The 12,383-nt window shown below is 37.2% G+C and overlaps 1 protein-coding gene across 15 annotated transcripts in view; it reads left to right on the forward strand.

Annotated features, from left to right (window-relative positions):
• dnc (phosphodiesterase dunce) overlaps positions 1-12,383 on the forward strand; it is a 551,064-nt gene that overhangs the window by 418,334 nt on the left and 120,347 nt on the right. For 14 of the 15 annotated variants that reach the window (XM_074095100.1, XM_074095096.1, XM_074095099.1 and 11 more), the window contains one exon: positions 11,505-11,702. In XM_074095100.1, the coding sequence (XP_073951201.1) occupies positions 11,505-11,702 (198 nt within the window). Of the gene's footprint in view, positions 1-9,623; positions 9,724-11,504; positions 11,703-12,383 lie in introns of those variants that run through there. The other variant, XM_074095102.1, reaches the window with a different exon arrangement.

Consider the following 12,383-nt stretch of genomic DNA (forward strand, 5'->3'; position numbering starts at 1 on the left):
ATCTAATTATTATAGATTACGTAATAAGCCAGAAATATAATACCTACCAATGGCTCTAGGTACATTGAACTGTGATTGAACTCCATAATAATAGTCCCAATGCGATACAGAAAATAGATAAATAGAGAAATGTGACACTAACTAAGATAGTAGCGCCCTCATTTAACTTCTACAGCTTATCGTCATTCATCTTGCCTAGATATTTTGTAAAAGTTTGTGATTTTCTATTCTAATAATATTTAAAATGAGGACACCCTAAATCCTTTTCAAATTTAATTGATTGAAGAACGATCTTTAGCGGTATGAAATTTCACTTTTAAATAAAAATCCGCTGAGCATTGGCTGAGCTAAGCCTCCGGCTCGACTCCATTTGTAATTAATTGTAATAAATGGAAGCCAGAGTTGGATGGCTTATAATACGTACGTTATATATATGTACGTAGGCAGATAGATGGATGTACCTAACACCAATTTGACTGTTCAACAAGTGTCCATATAACTCGCTATCAATTCTACTTCGTCCTGGTATTATAGCATATCGAATTTCAAACTTCGATCTGTTGACTGTGTGTTGACTCTATAAAACTAAGTCGCATGCGACATAATATGTATGATCTTTATTTTTTTTGTCGTTAAATTTTAGTCTGGCGAATGAAGTGTTATGTATAAGTAACAATGTGCAAAGCGACATACCTACATATTTTATTTATTGTATCAATCTTTGCAACTTCATGCCAATTCAATACTTATTACTTATAGTAATTATTTAACACTGCGTCTACGATGTTGTTTAATTTTGTACAATAAAGAAATAACAAGGAAAAGCAATAAATACTATCTAACATCCAAGACTAAAACTATTTATAAACTAAACTATGTTACAAAATAAAAACGTCATCCAAATTTTCTGCCCCAGGCATTGACCCCAAGACACTGGCAGCATTACCTCTCTGAACTGTTATTCCTAATCTTTGCGAGAGGTAAGTGCCAGCCCTGGGGTCACCTGAGGCCAAAACCAGACGAGTAGATAAGTCCTTGATGTTGTTTGCGAAGGTAGTGAACTTAAAACCATTACACCTTCTTCTATACCTCACGTTTATGTATAAATTGACCGCAAAATCGATCGAAAGCCGTGGTGGCCTAGTGGTTTGACCTGTGGCCTCTCGAGCAGAGAATCGTGGGTTCAAACCCCGGCTCGCACCTTTGAGTTTTTCGAAATTCATGTTTGAAATTACATTTAAAATTTACCCCGAGCTTTACGGTGAAGGAAAACATCGTGAGGAAACCTGCACAAACCTGCGAAGCAATTCAATGGTGTGTGTGAACTTCCCAATCCGCACTGGGCCCGCGTGGGAACTACGGCCCAAGCCTTCTCATTCTGAGAGGAGGCCTGTGCCCAGCAGTGGGACGTATGTAGGCAGGGATGATGAGGATGATATAATAGATACTTTGCAGGTGGTAGGACCTTGTGCAAGGTCCGCCCGGATTGCTGCCACCATCTTGCTCGCTAATCCTGCCGTGAAGCAGCAGTGCTTGCACTTTTGTGTTTCGGCGTGGAGAGTAAGACAGCCGGTGAAATTACTGGCACGTGAGGTATCCCATCTTAGGCCTCTAGGTTGGCAACGCGTCTGCAATACCCCTGGTGTTGCAAATGTTTATGTGCGGTGGTGATCTATTACCATCAGGAGACCCACTTGCTCGTTTGCCATGCAGTCGAATAAAATTAAAATAAAAAATAGTAATATAAATAAATAATATTAATTAGTAATAGTAGTAGGGTAGGGTTGACAAATAAATAAATAAATCAACTACTAAAAATATTTACCGCGCTTTAATGACGATGGTACCATGGTGATCCGATGTGGCATTCGTTTAATAACACTAAGTACCTAAAAGTCACTATACTATAAGTACTCTGTTTCTACGGCAGGCGAAAAAACGTTATGGGCAACCTTTCGCATGTATCTCTCAATGTCATTCTACTTAAAACATGATACAACAAGTTATATATTGTCTTGAGTGACCACTAACAGCCCGTACTTTGAAAATTTGTACAGTCAGCAACAAGGATATGAATACAGCCTAAGTGCCAAAAATATGTACATACACGATCTTAATGTTCAGGCAATAAAGTCCTGTATACATATTTTTGGCATTTTGGCTGTATTTATATCTTTGTTGCTGACTGTACTAAGAGCTAATGATAAAAAAGTACTTCGGACAAAATATATGCTTCTTTAATGTTCGTCTTTCGCCTGCCGTAGAAACAGAGTATAGTAGTCCCTTGATCTAATAGGTTGTCAAAAACATCTCGACACATCGTTCATAAACTTTGATCAGTGGTCAACATTCATCAACGTGTTGAAACTACCCGTCACTTTCATCAAAGAGATCTCAAAAATCGATATGTCGAGCGATAAATAGTACTCGGTTATTTTAACTTGCATTAATCTATAGGTGACTATTCAATTTGTAGTTGTTGCTTTTGTATCTACTAGACATGGGTGCGTAATCTCGACTCCAATAAATTATTTGATATTGCATGTGGTAGAACCTTGTGCAAGGTCCGCCCGGATTGCTATAACCATCTTGCTGGCTAATCCTGCCGTGAAATAGCAGTGCTTGCACTGCTGTGTTTCGGCGTGGAGAGTAAGACAGCTGGTGAAATTACTGGCACTTGAGGTATCCCGTCTTAGGCCTCTAGGTTGGCAACGCATCTGCAATCCCCCTGATGTTGCAGGTTCTATGGGCGGTGGTAATCTCTTACCATCAGGAGACCCACTTGCTCGTTGGCCATCCAAAAAAAGACTCCATTTTTCAACTCCCGACTCCTTAATTATATTTGTACATCTGTATACTTACTTACTTAATAATTTTGACAACTTCCTTTAAACGCCATTGTAGGATACAAAATACAACACCATAACGCAATGTGATTATAATATTACCAAAAGCGAATGTAAACTTTGAACACATACTCACGTAGGTCACTATTGTACATTGTAGTTCAATCGCCTTGTTTTGGGCACGGCAGACCTTAAGAACTTAAAGTGTCATTGGCGTACAAAAGGCTAAGAGTAAGAGGATACAAGCAGAGAGCAGTTCAGTTCCATGTTCCGCATTCAGAATTCAGTGTCCTTTATAATGTGCAGTCCCTAACAATAACACAGAAGGCAGTGACTGTGGCAGTTCTTAAGGCTGTTCCAACTAATCAAAACAATATCTCCTTGAGTTCTTAAAACTTTAACTAGGCTCTGATCCGGCAAGGTGGACACTGAACGTCGGAGTTGCAAAGCTAATAAATGTCGTACTGTCTTTACCATAAGTTAAAACATCTGCGACAACATCGCTACGCGTAACCAGCACGAGTAGCAGTGTTTCTCCGCTTTGTAGCGAAAACTGCCTACGACTGCTAGGTTCTTGGCACTGAATGTGGTATTCGACCACAGGGGATATGGGGGGCTTCGAAGTTCAAACATATCCGCCTGCACGAAAATCATGCGTTTTGTTGTCAAATACATCAATCGCTTTATTCGCTAATGTCCAAGATCCCCAACATGCCCTGAGGCGGCTCTGTGTATGCTTTTTACCACATCCACGTCCTTGATACTTTATTAAAATGAAATACTTACTTGATACTTTATTATAATGAATATAATCATCGACAATACAGAAGTGGAGCCTACTCCAATCAAGTTATAAAACAGTGCTAGGTACCATCAGCCAAATAAGTGGTCTATCAATTTTTAAACAAGTTCCTATCAAATGAATATGTCGCTAAAGTCGAACTTTCAAGTTGACAGACACGCCTATTGGCATTATTGTTTTGTGACATGCAAACGACTAACAACTTTAGGGTGATAGACCATATATTTGGCTGATGGTACCTATTTTGCTATTTTTTTTTATTTTTTATTTTGCTTGATTGAATTGTCATACATTAATCTCGTCTCTCTGAATTACAAATTTTGTTAGCGCCTCAGACTTTTCGAGCAATCTGATTTTAGTCTCTTAGATGTTGATGTAACTCTTTATAGTACATAAAACATATGAAAATTACAATTAACAAGAGAAAGAGATGTACAAAGGCGAACTTATCCCTTAAAGGGATCTCTTCCAGTTAACCTTTGAACGATTGAAAGGACAACAGAAACAAGAGTAGACACTACAATGGAAAGATAAAACAATCAAAAAATTTAGATGTATTTTTTTCTTATGAGCTAAATTGGCGATGTAGGTACCTATGTTGCATTGAAATTGTGGTATGAGTCCATGAGTCCATAATTATCCCTTTTTTAGCTAGAATGGATTAGTAGCTTAGCTTGAAGCATTATTTCTTGGGCCCTCAGGGAACACAGATTCAACTTCAGGTCAATTTCCGTAAAACGTTGAATACAAAATAAAGTTTTGCTGCTCAAATTGGAAATTAAAAACTTGTAAAATTATTTATTCCTGAAAATATTATTTTTAAATAGCTACCCGTATTCATATGTTTATTCAATACTTAATCATATAATTTTTACTAAGTACCTTTATTTTATATTTTTAGTTTTGTAATGTTTTCAAAATAATGAACGGTTCTGTGAATGTTTTTTAGAGAGACCTCTAGTGGTAGCGGTCGGAACGACGGAGGTTTATTAAAAGCTCTCTCTCGGCTTAACTTGGCAGAAGGAGTTATTAGTTTACTGTATCTAAACTAGATGTCGCTGGGAGTTCGTTGAGAGTTTCGATATTTTGTGATTTTTGATTTTACACCTTTATTTGTTGTAAAACGTACTGATGTAGTTGCATAATGGTATTTATTGTCTCTCTAAATTGGCTTCGGTACAGACTGACCAACTTATCTGTGAATCAGACCAAGCAATACTACACTTTATGCAAACGACATTAAAATGTTTCGATTCACAGATAAATTAGTCAGTCGTACAACTGCTATACGATAACATTTTTCATTCTGACATTGGACACTAATTAATAAAGTTAATAAAATGTCACTCATTTAATACAATAATTAATTGACACTTCAGGTGCCACCGTATTTCGATTGAGAAACGACTTTTCCCTATGGAATACCATTCAATATCTAATACTGAATCAAGTCCAGTGGAGAGTAAGATATTTAACAACAAAAACAAGTTATAATAATAACTAAAGATTTTATGAACTTGGCGCATAAATGGGGGGGGGGGGTGTTATAAGGTTGGCCGCTATGGGTGCTTATGTTTCTTCATAGCTCCTACCCAATCAGATGGACCGATTTTATGCGAGTTTTTATCGCAAGCTATTTTAATCGAGATAGTTCCTTACTTAGTGGCAATAAAACCGGTTCAGCCGCGTTTGAGACATTGAATTTTAAATTACTTAATTAGTTTTTAACTTTTCTAAGTTGCTTAGGTTAGGTAACTATATTTTAAACAGTGTGCACGTCACCCATTCAGCTTATATTATAATCTAATCAAGGTAATTAACAGAGTGAGCTATAGATATTCTGACCAAACGATAATAATAATTAACATTGAAAATAGCTTGATTTTAGTTTCTATCTAGCTCAAAAGACTTTAACCGAGAGTTATTCTGGTGTATATTTTAAATATTGCATTCATTTAAACTTTTCTAATTTTGTATCAGTGTTCTTAAATGCGATCAGCCGATAAATTGCTAATTCTGTATGTAGCCCTAAATAAATGCAAATATGGTATATTCTATTTGATGCGGAATATCAAAATAGGCACAAAAATTTAGCAGATTTAAACTCTATCAAAGCCATTCCATGGCGCTGATTGTTCCCCAACGCTGCAAGAAAGCCCACGGACCTAGGGCTACTACGGAATTCGAAAATCGAAGTTCATGTCGTACCGTCCCTCTCACTCTCGTATTAAATAATATAAGCTTCAGCGGGACAGCAAGATATAGAGACAGTTAGAATTTTGCACTTCGTAGTCTCAGTTTCAGGAAAACTGAAATTCCAATTAAACGCCGAAACTCGCTGCCATCAAATATGAATATTCGGTTGGACACTAAAATACCACTTGAAAGTGTTAAAAAATTGAGCTGAATTTAAAATCTAAAGTACCAAAATCACAGCTGTAAATTTAATCCATTAAGTCGTAATTTTTATTTGAGATGTGGTTCTATAGGAATTTACAGGTTTAAGCACGTATTAATGGTATTTTCCAGTGATATAAAATCAAAAATTCACTTCATACCATATCTTTTTGTAGAGCGAGAGAGAAAGTTATTACTTATTACTACACTTTTGACTTCACCGAGTTATTGTTTTACTTATATCATTATTTTTATGTACTAAATATATGTCAGTATCATTATTCGTATGATATGACGTGGATATTACTGATATGCAGTCGCATTAACGTTAAACCAAGCAGTAATTAACAATCAAAAAACGTGAATACTCGTCTTATTTTGTGTAAACTTACATAATATGCTTATTATTTGTACTTCATGATTGCTTAAGCCCTTTTGACGTCAAATGCTTTATCTTTTGGATAATCTATCTAATTTTTGCGAAAATAGAATAATTATCTGATGACGAAAAACATATCTAAAACAATATAAAGGAATAGAGTTCGACATTCCAGTATAGAAAAACCGATGAAATTTTTCGTTCAATATTGTTGCCATATAAATATAAAAACTTCTTCACAAAAAATTAAACCACCGTAAAACTAAAAAGCAAAAAATAATTAGTAGATTGATAACCAAGGGTGGGAAGTGACCCATTTCACCTGAGATATTTCATTTCGACTGTGAGGAACTCTTATATCCAACCTCCAACGGTACCTTTTCAACCTGGCCACTTGCCACGGCCGACTATAAAAAAAAATCGAGTTGGTCACGACCAAGGAGCTTATAATACAAAACTGGAGGTTTGACCTTTATTACTTATTTATATATTCCATCTCTTTCTTTCACATTTCACGAATGACTTCCATCTCTTTATTTAGTTAGGTTAAGAAAAGTATTTTTTTTTTAATATGACTTCATAAATTAAAAACCTTTTATACAGTTTTACCGCACGTAGTCAATTCATTTTTAATTCTTGATTATATTTTTAAACAGTAAGACTTAGGCCACTAGTTTCTTAGATAAAATTACTTCATTTTATCATGTTGAATGTTAGTCATCATCATCCCAGCCTATATACGTCCCACTGCTGGGCACAGGCCTCCTCTCAGAACGAGGGCTTGGGCCATAGTTCCCACGCGGGCCCAGTGCAGATTGGGAATTTCGCACGCACCATTGAATCGCTTCGCAGGTTCGTACAGGTTTCCTCACGATGTTTACCTTCACCGCAAAGATTGTGGTAAATTTCAAATGTAATTCCGCACATAAATTTCGAAAAACTCAGAGGTGCGAGCCGGGGTTTGAACCCACGCCCACGACCCTCTGCTTGAGAGGCGAATGTTAGTAGTTGTGGGAAAATAAAACCAAACGTCGTATATTGTTGAAATTTACTCTAATAAATAGTTTCGGCAAATGGCTGATTTCTTGATCTCCAGATTATGACACAGCTAATCGAGGAAAGGATTTAGGCACTTACATACTCGTAATAAGAACTTATCTTGAAATTGAAAAATCGATATTTAATCTATTTTGATTTAGGTAGGGACGTTGAATATAAAATTATTTAATACTTTATAATATTACAGTAGGTACATTATTTTGATGTCTTTCATTCATACGACTGAACTGCAGTAGCAAACCAATAAAGCTCCAAAAGTACCTATTTAATTTGAAATTGCTCGGTTTTTCCAATTAAAATAAATAATTGAAAATCGTTAAATTGTGTTGCAGCTGAAATGTAGCTGGTTTGTAATCCATAAATTGTATACTGTATTTGTGAATATAATATATTCACAAACCAGCTGCGTTTCAGCTGCAACACAATTTTCACTCTACATTTCTCAATGCAGTTCCATTGCGGCCAGCAAGACTGCTCGTAAAATGCACGCAAACTGCGCGCAAGCTGCTACGAGTATTTATATATAAATATATAAAAGAAGAAACTGACTGACTGACTTATATATCAAAGCACAGCCCAAACCGCTGGGTCTAGACATTTGAAATTTGGAATATATGTTGTATACATCTCAGACGCGCACTAAGAAAGGATTTATCCACGGGATAGGTAATAAATGGGATTTGTATTTTCACTTCAAAATGGCCCTATTGCCGTAACTATAATTATTATAAATTTCAAATTTGGCATGCAAATAGGTAATACTAACAGCTAAGAATAGTTTTCAGGGTTTTCCGAAATTCCCACGGGATAGTAAGTAAATGGGATTTGTATTTTCACTTCCAATTAATGACCCTATTTCCGTAACTATAATTTATTAGAGATTTCAAATTTGGCATGCAGGTAGATAATACTAACAGGTAAAAACAGTTTTAAAGATTTTCCGAATATTCCACGGGATAAAACGAATAAAGATGATTTAATATACCAACTAAATCAGAAATCGCACAATCTAAATTAATAAAACTGGCGACTGGAGATTTGGCAAACTGATGTAAATCTGGTAACAATACAATAATTTAGCAGTGACATCCTGCTCATCCTGGCCAGAATCATTTCCGTAGAAGGGAACTCCTCAAAAGTTGATGGCACACACAAAAGTGTTTACATGATTATTAAACTTCAATGACAATGCGTTTATATGATATACACCAGCCAAGGACTGATAGCACAGTACGAAATTTTACATGTACGTTCAACAAACAGACACAATTACTTTGCTCACCCGCGACCTTTATGATAGCTACTTTTATGCAAGAAATGTGTGTTCATGCAGTTTTTCCACCTCTACAGTAAGAACACACGCAAATCACACAAATTCATCTATCACCACCACCACATCACACTGACGCATTTTGAACTCAACCAGAGCTCATCTTCAGAGCAACACAACCGTTCAGCATGCTAACACTAAAAAACGGATCGCAGAAATTAAATGTTTCAACAAACTATACTGTTGAAATAAACACACAATCTGGTCGGTTTAACATGATACTAACTTGTTAATGTGACAAGCTTATGATTTAGTTGATTTAACAAGTCGATTTTGTCAAAGCAATAAGAAGCATGTTGTTTCAAACAAAAGTTTGGTTGCTTGAACTAAATACCTGTTAACAAGTTTAATCTTGTTCTTTGTACAAGATCGACTTGTAGAATCAATATTGCGTTTGTTTCCGTTAGCCAAAATACTGTTATTTCAAACTGATAAACACTTAACAAGTCGAACTTGTTCAAATTACAAAGCCGATTTTTCTCAGTGTACCCCAAACTTAACGCAAGCGAAGCCGCGGGCTAAAGCTAGTCGTAATATATGGGCAGTTGCGTTACGTTACCTTTCTAATGTAATTCCGTCTGAACAGCCCTTAAGTATCATACTTCAAAAACTATCAAACGACGCCGACAGAGCGTTGTCATCAACTTTTATCTAGGATAGAACGATTACCTCGTTGAACAGCTACTGCGATAAGCTACTAGTCAATCTGATTAAACCTTATTATCTTATTAAACAGTTCAGTCCCTATTGAAATGTGATTGAAACCGGATGTGTGTGTAATCATACTTGATTAGGTACGGATGACTTGAGTGATAGTGATTTTAACTCGTACTTTGTGCGTGCGCATGAAAGCACTGACGTAAATGATTCATGATTTTTCATTGTGACATACCATGACAGTGACTATAAGGTAATTGACAGGGGTGACACTCTTTCCCGGCCCGGATAATACCGGGATGGAAATACCAACCCTGTTTTTCGTGTACACGCCCATAGAAGCTCCTGTCAGTTTCTATGGGCGTGTACACATAAAACAGGGCCGGTATTTCCATGTCGGTGTTATCCGGGCTGGGAAAGAGTGTCACCCATTGACAGCATTCGAACTTGGTGAAATTAGGGATCCTGGATAGTGGGTATATCGCTAAATGAGGTGGGGCTTGCGCTTGGCTCATTTAGTTATTTATCCTTATTATTACAACCACAGATTACACAGTGAGTAATGTTTTGCCATAGTATTTGTTCGGAAAAATTCGTATTTGTTTTACTTTCTCACCTAGTTCAATGGAATTTACTGAAGCTAACTGAAAAAGCAATAGAAATAGGAACTTATCCGACAAAATACGTTGGAAAATATATTTTTTTTTAATTTGACTGGATGGCAAACGAGCAACTGGGTCTCCTGATGGTAAGAGATCACCACCGCCCATAAACATCTGCAACACCAGGGGTATTGCAGACGCGTTGCCAACCTAGAGGCCTAAGATGGGATACCTCAAGTGTCAGTAATTTCATCGGCTCTCTTACTCTCCACGCCGAAACACAACAGTGCAAGCTCTGCTGCTTCACGGCAGGATTAGCGAGCAAGATGGTGGTAGCAATCCGGGCGGACCTTGCACAAGGTCCTACCACCTGTAAAATAGATCTATACAGTCAACGTCATAAATAAGTGATCATTTCTGTACCTTGTCGCTTTCAGTCGTTACACAATTTCAATTTTGTATGACTTTTCAAACATGATGTTAAAGTGACAAGGTACAAAAGTGATCACTTATTTATGACGTTGACTGTACTACCTTTTTTTTGTTAGATATTAAGAGTGAATAGGTTAAAAGATGCCGCAAATCAATAGATCTACTTTTTATTAAGCTGTCAATCACGATTCTCCCATAGAAACTATTTATTTGTTGAAAAGTAACTAATAATTTAATTTTGCAGTTCATTGACACTGAATCTGGTTTTTAGGGCTGAAATAACATGTTTTTATAATGAAAGTCGCGTCTAGTGATGTCTAGAGGAGTCTAGTGCCTATCGTATCATTCTCCCCATTATGGCGCATATCCAGTTGTCGGATTGACTTTTTTTTTATTGTGAGAGGGAGGAAAACGAGCAAGCGGGTCATCTGATGGGAAATGATCACCACCGCCCATTAGTACCAACTACTCTAGGAGATTATTACTCGAGGAGTTATTGGTCTATTACCGGCCTTTTAAGAAAGTAAGCCCTTTTCTTGCAAGCCCCGATGTCATGTGCGTATTTTTAACCCGCGACGCAAAAAGATTTGAATGCGGTTTTTTTCATTTGAAAACAGGACTTCTAGCGATGGTTCTTAAACATATTTCATCAAAATTGGTTTAGCCGTTTTTGAGATATTGAACTTTGAAATGACAAAGTCGGGATTTTTTTTGTATCTGTAAACTGTTAAGCAACGTGGCGCCGGGCGCGCCGTAGCAACTCAATTCCTACCGAGTAAGTTAATTGGGATTCCGTAACTAATTTCAAAAAAACGGAACCCTTATCTGTCTGTCTGTCAAGACCCTTGGAGCAGTGAAAAAAATAAATTTCTAAATGAATGCAAGCAAAACATATTTTTTAGATTATTATACTACTTATAGTGAAAACATTAAATCGGCATCGATTCACATGATGCTTTATTTTATGTGCGTGTGATTTATTTTGTTTGTTTTGTTTCAGCTTCGATGTGGAAAATGGCGGCGCCGCTGGCGGGGGCGCGGGGGGCGCGCGCTCCCCGCTCGAGGGGGGCTCGCCCTCCACAGCCCTCGTGCTCCAAGCCATGCCGCAGCGCCGCGAATCTTTTCTCTACCGATCCGACTCGGACTTCGAAATGTCACCTAAGTCGATGTCGAGAAACAGCTCGATAGCCAGCGAAAGGTTAGTTTTGGCTTTGTCTGTTGTTAAATCTTCAGGGTAACACCAGCACGAGTACCAGTACAGCTACCTCGCTTAGTCGCACTGGACACTAGTCAAAGGGGACAGAGGTGTAGAACAACAACAGAGCTGTCTAGCATTAGCCAGGCTATTCAAAATCAATGGTTTGAATGGTTTCCATACAACAGCATCTAACAGTGTAGTGACATTTCTAGCCCGATACATCGAATACAAGGACACAATTCGATTGATATCGACATTCAACACTCATATTATATCATCATTCATGCTACACATCAACACTATTATTAACAATCTCTTAATTTTAATGAGTAACCTTGTTTGTGAACGAGTAAATGAGAAAATACCGTCAATTAAAGTTTTTTATCCAGACGAGCGAGACCTCGTGTCGGATACCTACTAGATATGAACAACAATGTAAAGTTTGTTTGCGACTTCGCTAAATTAATTAAAACTTTGAATATGTGTCAGTCTTTAGAAATAGCGCATATTAGGCAAAGCTCTGCGCGGGGGGCGACACTAGCACAAACCGTAAAGAAACGTCACAACGACAGTTCTCGATAACGTCAGCAGGGCTACTACGAAACTGTAAACTCGAAGTTCGTATCGTACCATTCCTCTCGCTCTCATATTAAATAGTATAAGTGTTAGAGGGACCGCACG

This window comes from Choristoneura fumiferana, chromosome 12 (genome assembly GCF_025370935.1).
Source record: "Choristoneura fumiferana chromosome 12, NRCan_CFum_1, whole genome shotgun sequence".
In the NCBI taxonomy this organism is placed as follows: domain Eukaryota; kingdom Metazoa; phylum Arthropoda; class Insecta; order Lepidoptera; family Tortricidae; genus Choristoneura; species Choristoneura fumiferana.